This window comes from Anas platyrhynchos, chromosome 4 (genome assembly GCF_047663525.1).
Source record: "Anas platyrhynchos isolate ZD024472 breed Pekin duck chromosome 4, IASCAAS_PekinDuck_T2T, whole genome shotgun sequence".
Lineage (NCBI taxonomy): Eukaryota > Metazoa > Chordata > Aves > Anseriformes > Anatidae > Anas > Anas platyrhynchos.
In genome coordinates, this window is record NC_092590.1 from 4,316,379 (window position 1) to 4,330,448 (window position 14,070).

General features: G+C 39.1%; 1 protein-coding gene across 4 annotated transcripts in view; it reads right to left on the reverse strand.

Moving 5' to 3' along the window:
* LOC101796679 (N-deacetylase and N-sulfotransferase 3) overlaps positions 1–14,070 on the reverse strand; it is a 76,370-nt gene that overhangs the window by 31,467 nt on the left and 30,833 nt on the right. For all 4 annotated transcript variants that reach the window (XM_027456786.3, XM_027456781.3, XM_005015917.6 and 1 more), the window contains exons 4-6: positions 9,680–9,834; positions 4,317–4,502; positions 1,498–1,626 (exon numbers count right to left, since the gene is read on the reverse strand). In XM_027456786.3, coding sequence (XP_027312587.2) covers positions 1,498–1,626; positions 4,317–4,502; positions 9,680–9,834 — 470 coding nt within the window. The remainder of the gene's footprint in view (positions 1–1,497; positions 1,627–4,316; positions 4,503–9,679; positions 9,835–14,070) is intronic.

A 14,070-nucleotide genomic window follows, 5' to 3' on the forward strand; every position in this document is an offset into this window, starting at 1 on the left:
TACACACTTTCAAGTATGTAAGGCAGGATGCTGAAATATGTATGATCTATATCAATAATCGTGATTGTTTTACTGTTTCTCTTCCCCTCTCTTCACTTCATTCTTTTAATTTGAAGGGGCTATGCCTCAAGCAACCATACTAAATTTTGCTGTTTCACTGCTGTTGTAAGACAGTAAAATAGCTTTTTTACTAAATTGCGGCTGTGTTTCCAACACAGAATACAATTTGTTCTAACTCAGAGTGTTACAATATGGTTTCCTCCAAGTCTCATTTGTTGAGCTAGAAACTCTTAGTATCTACACATTGCCAAAGCACCGCTAAGTTGCCAATAAATTCCATCTAAAGAATTCTCCAGGTTTCACCTCTGTTTATGTGCCTTACCTGACATGATATATATCATCAAAGTTAGGACTGGGATTACTGCCATCCCCTAGCAGGGAGACCAGATGTGTGCTGAGGAAGTTTTTATTTCCTAAGTTTGCTATGTGAACATGAAAAAAAAGGAGAACAAAACACATTAACTACTCTTAGAAAATCAAAATGATAGCCTTGAAGAAGTTGAGTCTTGGAAAAAAAGACCTGCATATAAATAGGTCAGGTAGCTGGCAGTAGTTTGTTTCCTTTGGACTTGCATTGAATTATGGAAGATTAAAAAATAGCACAAAAATACTTCGGCAATTGTTTCAAAGAATTTGAGTGTAAATATGTTCTTTTCTCTTTGGATGTTCTAGAAAACCCAGCCCTAGTGATTAAATTTGTATAAAACAGGTACAGTAAAATTTATTTACATGTTTCTGCTACAAAACAGCTTCTGCCATTATTCCTTTTAATTTCAGTTCATTTGAAAGTTGGATGGAAAAAATCACTAAAAGTTTGTCTGAAAGGTCAGTTTGGATGCAACCAACCTAATTTGGTGCCATTTTGAAGTACTGTACTGTTCTGTTCTAGTTTGTTCTTTATTCTTCCAGGAAAGGCAAATGAAAGGTTAAACAGACATTAACTCTGTGGTTCATTTACTTGATCTCTTCTTTGAAGCTATTATAAATCAGCAACGGAACATTCTCAAAACAGGTTTAAGTGCAAGCACTTCTTGCTCGCAACCCTCTCAAACCAATGGATGATCCCAACCTGTTTGTGAATTCTGAAGAGCAGGATAATCAACATCACCTGAAGTACTTGTTTCATGGTAATACAGTTCTTAATGCTTGAGTTCTCTTAAAAAATACACTTCAGAGTTCTTTCATGCAAAAGTAAATCAGAACAAGAAAGGCTTCTACTACTACATTACTAACAAAACAGTATTCAAGAAAAAGTTGAGATTATCTTTGTACAACAGATCATATATAATATTAATCTTAAATTCATCAATTAAAAAGACAGAAGAGCTTACACGATCATTACTAGTTGGAGAACCAGTTCTGATTATCCTTGAAGCATTAGTTCAGTTCTCCTTTAATTATTTTTCTAAAATCACTTCAAAATTACACTGTACTTACTGGATTGAGAACCACTGTGAAGAACAATTCCCCACCTTGAATACTTTTGTCTAGTTCCTTTGGGCCTCCAGGATATTCTTTATAGAAAATAGTGTGGGTGAATAAGCCACAAGTTTGCCTAGGAAGCACCTGAATTTGTAAAAAACAAAACAAAAATGTTTATACTTTCTATGAGATAGTAAAAGCCAGCTGTGTAATACAAGTTATCGTGTTCCTTTGTAATAACTACTGTGTAGATTTGGCATTGCAACATTGCCAAAAGTCAACAGTGATGTAGTTTCATTAATACACTGACAGATCAATAAATAGTGCTCACAGAAAGAGACAAGGTTTTTATTATCAGTTAAATCAGGTAGTCCAAAAATTCATCACATTTTGTTTGAAACTGGAGATTGACGTCGATAGCTGTTACAATTCAGCAACCTCCTCAAACCAATTCTATCCATTATACCTGGTCCTAATATCATATATTCGAAGTTCATCAAAGATTTCAAGTCATTAAAAAAAAAAACATAGAAATGTAATCTGAAATATCAATCTATTTTGTATTTATTAGTTCCAACTTTTATTTAAGAGATAGATTTAGATGATCCTTGAGGTCCCTTCCAACCCAAACCCTTCTATGATTCTATGATTTTCTGTTAATTTCAACTGGAATTTGAAAGTCTTTTGGCTTAGTCACTGTGACCAATAGAACGTCTCTGCTGATGTGATGATTTTTATCGGAAATGCTCACGTTATAAAAATATGTGCTTCTCATTCAAGTGTGCTGGCTTCGTAAGACGAGTTGCAATAAAAAGTAGCATAAAAAAGCATGTATTTTTAAAAACAGTCAAAGAAAAAATCTTTTGAATAAGCAAAACCAATAAATGTATTTTGGATTTCCAGTAAAACTTCAGAATTTTTTCTATCAATTTCAGAAAATAAATCGCTGGGGAGTATTTCATTTATGGCTATTTTTATGGAAATTCAACAGCTGAATATTGATTTCCATGTATAATTCTTAAACTGAGACTGTTCTGAAATATTTTAGTCCAATTTAGGTCATTTATTATAAAATAGGTTAAACTTTTAAAACATGCAAATCCCTTAATTGGTGGGTTTTTACTCTTTTTTTTCTTGCAGATACATTTCTCAGCATCTTTTAGTGTTGTACAGAAAGCTGTCGCTATAGATCATAAATTCTGTGTTTTCATAAGCTGTATGGAATTTGTGTGTTTGCTATAAACTTGCATATGCTTTTTTAAAACCTTCAGATGATGAAATATGAGAACAATTCTTCACTGAGACAGGGAATGAAGCTGTAGTGGATGGAAAATGCTCTGTCAAATCATACACAACAATTTTATTACTGCATGTGTATTCATCACTATAAGCCTGCAGATGTAAAATATTTATGTGTTTGCCCTGGAGAACTGAAAGCTTGAGACTCCTAGAACAGGTGGCTTTATATGACTGCTCTTAGTAAATTGATGTTTGGCCGCACTGTCCATTCTTTCAAAGCTTATGTTAAATCTCATTATGTGTATTCAAATGGCATGTTTTTACAAAAAGTTATGCAAGAGATTTCTGGAGATTCTCAGAGTCAATCAATCTTACACAAATACTCTACACCCCCGAGCACAACCAAAACCCATTATTTTACATGCTGCTAATGCTTTGAGGAGAACAAACATTAGATCAAATCTGCTTGGTGTCAGTTTTTTTTCCTGGATGTCTGGAGATCATTTCATCTTGCTTCATCCAAATATAGATCAAAATGTTAAAAGTTTGCCGTATTATTATTCTGTTAGAAAAGCGGTATCCATGGGAACTGGAGGACAATACCAGAATTATGTTATAAGCTCAGTGGCAGTCTTGTGCTGAGGCACACGACCCTCCAAAACTGTTGGTGCATCCAGATGCGTAATACAGTACACACCGTAGTATCTTTCCCATTCACCACTTTCCTAAATGCTCCAGAAGAAGGTTACTCAACAACATGCCATCAAGAGTTTTTTCAAGTTCTTTTGAAACACTTCTCAGATAATAATGACATCACTTGATTCAGAAATAGCTTAAGCCCTGGTGACCGGATGGTATTAATGTAATGCCTTCCATGTCAGCAGTGTACAACACTTTTGGCAAATACCGCTGTCAGTGAGCTAAACTGTGAATTATGTAATACAGAAAAATGTGTGCGATTTGATTTGTAGCTGCATCAACTGCGCAGTTTCACAGCCTGAGGGGAAGTCTTCCTTCCCTCACCCTTCTAGGCGTTAGCCTTGCATCCAGACAGATCACCTGGGCCCAGAACCTAGGTGAGGGGTTAAATCACAGTGCAAAGCACAGTTCACGTTTCTGTACATCAAGAAGGAAAACGAGGGCAACTGTGCATGGTTCATATGGAGGATAAAATATTTATGCATAAAGATCCAGATTTTCAGATGGCATAAACTGGCAAAGCTCTTCCGCAGTTAATGGTACTATGCAAATTTAAAACCTGCTAAAAATCTAACTCATAATATTCTGTTAAAAGATGCAAAGTAGACTTTTTCTTGAGCTCTCTGAACCAGCATTTAACAGTAGGAACAGAACAGTTAACAGCCTGTTAACTGTTAACAGCAAGGTTCCTGGAGGCCACCTCCCTCAGCAATAACATCAGCAACAGACTGGTTTTAATTAACAAGATACTGTCAAATATATCTTGCTACTTATGCAAAGCAGTATGTGCTTCTCACAAAGTGAACTTTCAGGATAACATGCTTTTTCAACTTAAAAATAAATAGTTTGTAAAATGGTAGACTCTTTGTAACATGGACATCATAAATACAACTCACCATGATATTTTTGTGGATGAAGCCTCTTCTATACCTTGCAGGCTTCAGATGAGGGTATTCTTCTGTGCTGGTAACTCTGATATTCCAGACCTTTTTCCAGGCATCATAAAGTTGAACATGCACTGGATAGACCCCTGAATGGTGTGGAGCCACTGCATAGCCCATGTCAGTTGGAATACCATGTTCCTAAAACAGAACAGAACAACTTTCAAAAATTTAAGGAACTTCATGTTTGGGCATTTTGCAAATTCTTTGATTGTGGAAGATCGAGAACAAGTCTGAAATACAAATAATGGTGACATTAAAATATGAGGTATAAAAGGGAGATGAAGGCAGAATAGTGAAGATAAAACACAGGATTTTAATACATGAGGCCTTTTAAAAATATTTCTATTAGTATGTAGGAAAAAGGAATACAAATGTATTTTATGTTGATTTCTTTAATCAATACATTATTCACCGCTGCATTCTTTCAAGTTCTTAAAAGGAAATGTGCTCACAAACTAAGAATTCAGAGAAAACTACTGGCACATATGCAACAAAAACAGCTAGCATTTGGCATTTAAAATTAAGAAAAAAAAAAGTGCTATCCACTACACTTCCCTACACAATTACTTAGTTGAATTTCACAGAGGATCACCGGATTTCCCTTCTAATCCAACGGAGCATAAACCATATTAAAAAAAAAATCGTAACTATTTTTGTATTGTTTTAAAAAAGAAGAAAAATTAGCCACTTGTAAAATCCTGAAGATAACAGGCAGATGTTCTAGATTATCGCCTTTTGTAGCATATCTTTTGTTTTTGCAGATTTCTATCATTTATCTTGTTTACATACTCATCTTGCCAGTATTATTTTATCTAGAAATTCAGTTTCTACTCTTTTCTTTCTGGTTTCCAATGTACTCTAATGAGTTCTGACACTTTATCTGTTTTCTTTCAGGTTACTTTTCAAAAGACAGAATACAGCAGATATTTCTGTGATATCTGGTTAGTACAACATAGGATGTTGTTGTGGTGGAATGATTTAGAAAAACTGCCTTTTGCACAACCATTGCATTAGGTTTAAGAGCTTTTTAGATTGTTTATATTTGTATCATCTTCATCGCATTTTAAAATTACACTTTGTGTGCCAAGATAAGATATGGTTGATACCTGGGTTCCTTCCATTACATAAACCAGTTATTAAGGAATCTGAAAAACTCTAAGTCTTCTCTTAACAAAAAGTGGGTTCGTGACATTTGTAAAATAATCCTTCTTCATCTTTTCTGGAGAACTGGACTACTGCGTGAGATCAAGTGTACTGGATGGACAGGACAACAAAGATGAGGAAAACAGGGTAGACTAAAAACCGGTGTGCTGAAAAACATGGGAATTTTCCCAATTTTTATACAAGGGATTTAACATAAAAGGAGATCAGGTAGAAATGAAAGAAGTTTTTTCCAACCAGAAGGAAAAGCCTGAGCAGGAAGTGAATTCTGTAGGAAGTGCTAATAACACACTGTGAGGATTGTTAACAGATCCCACACAATACAGTGAGGAAGAGAACGCAAGAAGAGACGTTCTTCATCTGCCTACATTTGAAAAGTTCCTGTGCTGCCTGAAGTATAGAATACGCACAGCCTTATTTGTTTGTACCACCACATGGTCACAAAGGTTTGGTACATAAACCCACGAGGATGACCCCTGGGAGGTATGCTTAAGCAAATGGGAATACTGGTATTCAGAACGAGTCATTCACATTTTTGGTAAGAAGGTTAAGTGCTTGCTAATTTTCTGAGCCATCTGGGTCTCAAGAAATAGAAATCTAAAAGGTAACTTCCTCTGAGAACTAGCACAGGAGCAATAGCATCAGACAGTTGTCTCCATCTATAGGTTTAGTTCTCTCGCTGTAAGGACATCCATTCTGTCCTTTGATAATAAGGCTTCCATACTCAAATTTTCTTTACCTACTCAGAAGTGATGTGTAAGCAGATTATTACATGGAAGTCCGCGTTACAGCAATAAATATACATGTACATAAGGACCGTAACACGCTTAACAAACTGCTATCGCTTTGACCAGATACAGTAATTTAAATACCCAAATAGTTTACACAAAAGCCACAATATTTTTTAAATCACACCTATTGCACCCACTATGTTTCCAGACACATCACAGAAAGCAGCAGCGCTCTGTTTGGGTTTTTGACACCAAAATCTGGATAGCTACCCACTCCTTCCTTCCCAAGTGCTGTAAGAGATTTTTTCCCCTAATTCCACTAGTTTAATGATGCAAAATTAGTGTGTGCTTTGCTTTCCAGAACAGTGAATCTCTTGAATTTTGCTGTAGTTTTCATCGCAGACCTCTTATTGAGAAGCTCTTCAACCGAAACTTAGCAGCTACCTCTTCCTTACCACAGGGGTAAATCCTTTTTGTGTCACAAGTATCATTAAGTGCATATAGGATTAAGTGCATATAGGGTTAAAACTACATGGTTTTGTACCCATATGTGGGTATATGTTGTTCATGTACAAATGAAGACACACCTATGCATTCGTAACGTCTGCCGTTTGTGCTAAGGTTAAACATTGAGTCCTCAATATGAGACGTTATCGGTTATATGTAAGATATTACAACTTTATTAAAAGCTCAGAACAAAGCAAACTCATGAAAGGCAGCGTTTGCTTCTGCTCCAGAAGAACATGAGAAAGAAGACTTAAAAGATACGAAGCCTTCAAGGGAAGAAAGGCAATTTTTCCTAATTTAAGGGTTACTTTGAACCTAGTGTAATGGTGTGTGTAAAGGCACATACCATCTACTCTCATTGGAGAATCCTGAATTTTTAATATTTAAAATACTGGCATAATTACCATTTCTATGTGGTAATTCATGGCACGCTACGAACACATAATGGGACATAAGATTTTATTGCCCCAAGGTTGGTGTAGCCTTTGCCTCGCTGCTCCTTGATAAGATCCAGGCACCCAATCACACTACACCCATGGAGCACATCGTCTGTGGCTCTGCAGCTGGGGTGCTGCATGCATAATGTGCCAAAGTAGGAATGAGCAAGATCTGTCCTATGGCTTTCAGTACTTGGGGAGATGAAGAACAGCTACACAACCCGTTACACAGCTTTACACTATTTAATTCCATCATCAATATTTAAATTCCTCTTCCTTTTATCTTAATCTCGTCTACTTCATTCAAGCATGCATAAACATCAGAAAGAATAATCTTTATAGAACACAAGAAATTGCATTCTCTAATGTCTCATTTAATCTTCCTCATTCAGCTCTAAACAAATGTCTGAATTTCAAGTTTTTTTTTTCCCCCACAGGTTTTACAATATGCTGTAATAAATAGGTAATCAAAATCTTTCATTCTAATTATGAGCCTATCATCTTCAATGTATTAGTGCCTCCATTACTTTTCAGTCACTAATGCCCAAGTTGAGCATTTCACATGCATTGTATACATTTTTTTTTTGGATAAATTATATGATTTGCCTCTTCATTTATCTCTTCTCTATTGAGAACACTCATGTATTATCAGTTTATTTCATAGGAGTACTTCTGAGCTCCTTGTCTTCCAAATAAAATCCTTAAATAGCTAGTCATTCCCTACATAGCAATTTTACAGCTTCAGAACACCTGGTAGTACACCTATACGCAACAAAAGCCAACTTGTACTTACAATGGACACAATTAATGGGGGAAACTGCATCTGGTGTAGTCAGAGTGGTCTGAACATGTATTTTTTGCATTAATCAAAAATGCAAGTCACTGTAAAAGTGATCTTCACAGTTACCTAACAGAAAAGACAGTACTGGATTATTAAAATTGTATAAAAAGCTGTAAAAACAAGGAGGTTTGGTGTGAATTATTTTTCTAAAATGTATATTCTCCAAAAGGATGAGAACCGTGTTTCCCTGAGCTATTTTACCATGTGTGTGCCCTGTAGGTGAACACAGCTGTTTACAACTCCCTTAGGTTAGCTCTGGTGAAGTGCTCTATCAATGGGCTGAGGAGCCCCCCAACTGTTCTGCTGGAAGGATTACTTAGCACAACCTCATGCTTCTGGAGCTCCCTTAGTAAAGTAGTGCAAGATCTGTGGGAGAGCTACTTCACTTGAAGTCCAAATCTGGGGACTATTATGCTTCTGCGGCAGAGTAGACCTTCCTCTTCTCTCACATCTCCTGAACTTCTAAGAGAGGCACCTTCTTCGACAGTGATGGGAGCAGGGAGGAAAATGGAATGTTTACAGAGCATTGGGGAGGAAGGAACCACAGTGGCCATATTACTCCTTGCTAGCACACAGAGCCTACCCAGCGTTCAGGAGCTTTTCCAGGAACTGTCATTCCATGGTTACCAGTTTTGGTAATTTTCCTTCATTTTACTTAATCTATAATTTTGATCCCCCAAATAATACCTCACTTCAGTGTGCTTTATATAACTGCCTTTTTCTGGTATTTGCTTCCTCTTCTACCATGTTATCTAGTTTTCTTGTACATTGCAGAAATAATTTAGTCCCCAGAATACTCTAAAATGTTGAAACCAGTCTTTTCAAATAAGTTTAAGTAATAAGGTATATTTATAATCAAATATAATTTAAATTTAGCAACTTCCATTTATCCAAACAAGTAATACACTGTATTACATATGAATGTTATGGTTTGGTTTTACTGTATGCAATTAATTGTTGAGAAGAGATTAGGATGCTTTTTTTAGTATCAGCAGGCCTAAGGATCTGTTTTTATTTTTTCTTCTGTTCTCACTGAAGCTTTTTCCAGAACTTTGCTGTAAATAAGTAATTAGTAATGGCAATGGCTTTCAAAATAAGTTTTGATGAAGTTGGTCTAAAGGGAATATATGAGATGGTATTAGATATCACCACAGAAAAGCATCTTTGAAAAAGTGGCACACTTCACTAATTTTAACATGCAGTGTTTTCACAGTCATTCGATGTGTTTTGGCAAGAGTATTTATTCTAATCAAGATTTTTTTTCCCTAATCCAAACAAGAGGTTATTTGGACAAAATTCTATTGAGAAGAATTCTGCACTAGAAGATTCTTTTTTTTTAATGCACCTTTCCAAGACGGGAAAACAGTCATTCTTCACTCTGAAAGATTTTTTCAAAATTTTTTCAAAATTTTTTTTAAATAAATACAAACTCAAATTTTTAATTGAGAAGGAAATTCAAACTGTAGAGAAACATAACTTTTATACCACAAATTGACTGTGAAAATCACTTTATCAAAGATTTCTTTTTTCTATTCATTGGGATTAAAGTAAATTCTACAAGCACTGATTTTCTTACAGAATAGAAAGAGTGCTTTCTGAACGATCAAATTCAATATAAAATGTAAAAATATTACTTACTAAGGCAAATTTTTTGTTGAGGATCATCTGCTCTACCAATGATGATTCATTGTGGAAAAGATGAGGCTGCATGTGACTCCACATATGGGGAAACCACCAAAACTCATCCACAGACCTCAACAACAGGTCATCGCCTTCATCTTCCTCTTCAGTGCCTGCAAAAAAAAAAAATAATTCTTGAAGTATAGCTTCTACTTATATTATTACAAATACTTGGAAACGAAGGAAATTGGCAAAATAAAATTTGGCTGTTGAAATTACTAAGAATTTTAAATGTTTCCAAGTATATATTCCCTTTCCTGAAATAACCATACTCAGGTAAAAGACTGAGTCCCATTTCCATGGCATCTTGAATGTATGGCACAACGTTGTTCACAGAATCACAGAATTTCTAGGTTGGAAGAGACCTCAAGATCATCGAGTCCAACCTGACCTAACACTAACAGTCCCCACTAAACCATATCCCTAAGCTCTACATCTAAACGTCTTTTAAAGACTTCCAGGGATGGTGACTCCACCATTTCCCTGGGCAGCCTGTTCCAATGCCTAACAACCCTTTTGGTAAAGAAGTTCTTCCTAAGATCCAACCTAAAACTCCCCTGGCACAACTTAAGCCCATTCCCCCTCGTCCTGTCACCAGGCACGTGGGAGAACAGGCCAACCCCCACCTCGCTACAGCCTCCTTTAAGGTATCCGTAGAGAGCGATAAGGTCGCCCCTGAGCCTCCTTTTCTCCAGGCTGAACAAGCCCAGCTCCCTCAGCCGCTCCTCGTAGGACTTGTTCTCCAGGCCCCTCACCAGCTTCGTCGCCCTTCTCTGGACCCGCTCAAGCACCTCGATGTCCTTCTTGTAGCGAGGGGCCCAAAACTGAACACAGTACTCGAGGTGCGGCCTCACCAGAGCCGAGTACAGGGGGACAATCACCTCCCTAGCCCTGCTGGCCACACTGTTTCTTATGCAAGCCAGGATGCTGCTGGCCTTCTTGGCCACCTGAGCACACTGCTGGCTCATATTCAGCCGACTGTCCACCATCACTCCCAGGTCCTTCTCTGCCTGGCAGCTCTGCAACCACTCATCTCCCAGCCTGTAGCTCTGCTTGGGGTTGTTGCATCCCAGGTGCAGGACCCGGCACTTGGCCTTGTTGAACTTCATGCAGTTGGCCTCAGCCCATCGGTGCAGCCTATCCAGATCTTCCTGCAGAGCCTTCCTACCCTCGAGCAGATTGACACACGCACCTAACTTGGCGTCATCTGCAAACTTACTGAGGGTGCACTTAATGCCCTCGTCCAGATCATTGATGAAGATATTAAAGAGGACTGGCCCCAGCACCGAGCCCTGGGGAACGCCACTAGTGACGCCTCCAACTGGACTTGACTCCATTCACCACGACTCTTTGGGCCCGGCTATCCAGCCAGTTTCTAACCCAACGAAGCGTGCGCCAGTCCAAGCCAAGAGCAGCCAGTTTCTTGAGGAGAATGCTGTGGGAGACGGTGTCAAAAGCCTTGCTGAAGTCAAGGTAGACCACATCCACAGCCTTTCCCTCGTCCACCCAGTGCGTCACTTTGTCATAGAAGGAGATCAGGTTCGTCAAGCAGGACCTGCCTTCCATAAACCCATGCTGACTGGGCCTGATCGCCTGCTTGCCCTGCAAGTGCCGCATGATGACTCTCAAGAGGATCTGCTCCATGAGCTTCCCTGGCACTGAGGTCAAACTGACCGGCCTGTAGTTTCCCGGGTCTGCCCTCCGGCCCTTCTTGTAGATGGGCGTCACATTTGCTAGCCGCCAGTCAACTGGGACCTCCCCCGATAGCCAGGACTGCTGATAAATGATGGTAAGATGTTCTCACATTCACATGCGGTAGCAATAACATCAGCAATTAAGGACAGAAGCAGTGTACAAGACTGTTGTGTACATGACTGTTTAGTACTGAGGACAAATGAAAATATTGACAACTCTTTTTTGGTATTCTGTATCCAAAAGAAATTCACTCTCCAATCAAATTTCTTTTCCTTTTGTTACCTGCGGTATGTGGAACTAATTTTTCTAGCAGCCATTTCAGAATGTTATGCAAAACACAGCTGCTTCCTCTTCCCCTGCATTCCAGTTACAACCTTTTTAGGAGTTCCCAGAAATCTGCATCTTTGAAGATAAAGAGTGGCTGCAGCCCACCAAGTTATTCTGAGACCCCAGATCTGTCTTTTCAGGTACTCTCCCTGCCTGTTCCTAATGATGTGGTGCCCTCGCATAGACCCTGCAGCAATTTCTAACTGGTGTGCTGATTCATAGGAATTGCTCAGGCAGCAGTGTGTAGCTGTGTCGTTCCCCTAGGCCTCTGATGCTACAGCTACAGGAAGAAATACGACAGCAACAGGGCCTGACCCCGAGCCAGCTGGCCACTTGGATGCTCGTAAATCCTAGCCTGCAAGAGAAGCAGCTGGTCCCAGCTCCCTGCTGGGACTGGCTCCTTGCCTGCGCTCCCTGCCAGGGTGCACCCTGGCTCTGCGTCGAGCGGGGGCTGGCCTGGGCCAAGAGCAGTGCAGAGACTGTTCTGGTAACCTGAGAGCCATGACCACTGCCTTCAGCATTCAGCCCCGGGCCTCAGCTATGTGCCATTTAGCAGAGATTTAGCCTGCATCCCTGACAGCACCTCAGGGCTGGGAAGTACCAGGGCCTAATGAGCTGACAGATCAGGACACCAGCTCTTCCACCTCCAAGCTCAGGTATTTATCCTAGTCCTAATGCACTTTTACTGATAGGCCTGTCAAAGGCAGCTATATTTAAACAAACCCCTAATGGGATGCCTTATAAAGATTGCATAAGCTAAACTTTGACAACCTATTGCTTAACAAATCTTCATGGCGTGCACATTTGTTACTTGCTCCTACTTCTTCCAAAATAGTCAACACAACTTTACAAATCCTTTTTCTCTCTTAGCATTTTGCAATACCTACTGTCTTTTATTCATTTTTTCAGTCCCTGTGTTTTCTCCATCAGTAAGGTTTTATGCTCATTAACCCTCTAAGCCTATTGCTTTCCCTTATTTCCTTCAACAAACCTTGTCCAACATTCCCTCACTGCTGTGTATTTCCCTTTACCTCAGAGGGAACTAAAGCAATGAAGGAAAAATGCGTGCAAAAGCATGTAATGATGTATCAGTATCTGTTGGATCATCAGATTTTAGGACTCCATGTGGCCCTGTGTGATGCTCACATGCTATAAAAGAAAGTGATGGGAGTGGGTAAAGGTTATAAAACAGGCAGGTCAGGGAGAAGAAACTTTTCTTCAAGAAAGGAAGAAAGCCACAGCAGGAGATGGGCTGTAACAGAGTGAGGCTCAGCTCATTCAGTTTACAGCTGGTAACTGGGTCAGCCTGTACTACAAACATGCAATACCTTTGCCAAATCCCGATCAACCAAAAATAGGCAACCCACGTGCATGTTCCCTCCAAAGCATCTGAACTGTCAACTGAGGCAAAAGAAGCGGGCTGGAAAGTACCTTTGCCTGCTGAGAGACTGGCAGGTGACAGGCTTGGCAGCCAGGACCTTTTTGTTGGACCATTCTAGGCAAGAGAAAGGAGGAAAGGATGGGACTGGATGGAGAAAGTGATGCACTGAATGTGAAAAATTTAAGGCATCTCTGGTCTCTCTGAATTGCGCAGGTGACACCTGGTTGGCAGGGGTCAAACATTTAGCAAGTCTAGCTGATCTCTGCTGTACCCAAAAGAAACCTGTGAGGGACTAATCGGTTGTAAATAACTGAATTCTTTCCCTGCCTCTTTTCGTCATGTGGCAAGTAATACTGACCAAGGAGCACAAACACAGAAGGAGTTATACACATCCCTCTGCTACATAACATGCACAGAATCAAGCACAGTCAAGTTCCGTGTTTCTTCAGCTTTGAATCAGGCCTTTTGTTTCCTAGTCTCAGCTAACTTGTTGCTTTGTCTCTTTCATATTACTATCCCTCAGCTATGACATTATCTTGTATTGTCTTCTGTCTCTCTCTTCCAAGCTCTCATGTTGTCCTGTTTTGCATGCATACCTTTTTCTTTGCTTCTTCTATATCACATCCTATTTAATACTTTATCCTTTATTTCTTCATATTACTGCAGTGGCTTAAGTATAGCATTATTTTAATGAATAATATATATTGCTATGGTATCACTACCGTAGAGGTTAAACTATCCAAACGGACAAACTGTGGTAGTTCAGAAGATCACTCAGTAAAGTCAATAGGAAATTTCATTTGATCAGTGGAATTTACCACTCAAAAAAGGTCAAGAGGAAGTGAATTTTAATAAAGGGGAGGAGGAATTCAAACTGTTCCCCACAGGCACCTACTGCAGGTGATACAACTTACTAAAAATTTCAGATTCCTCATCCTAAGATGCT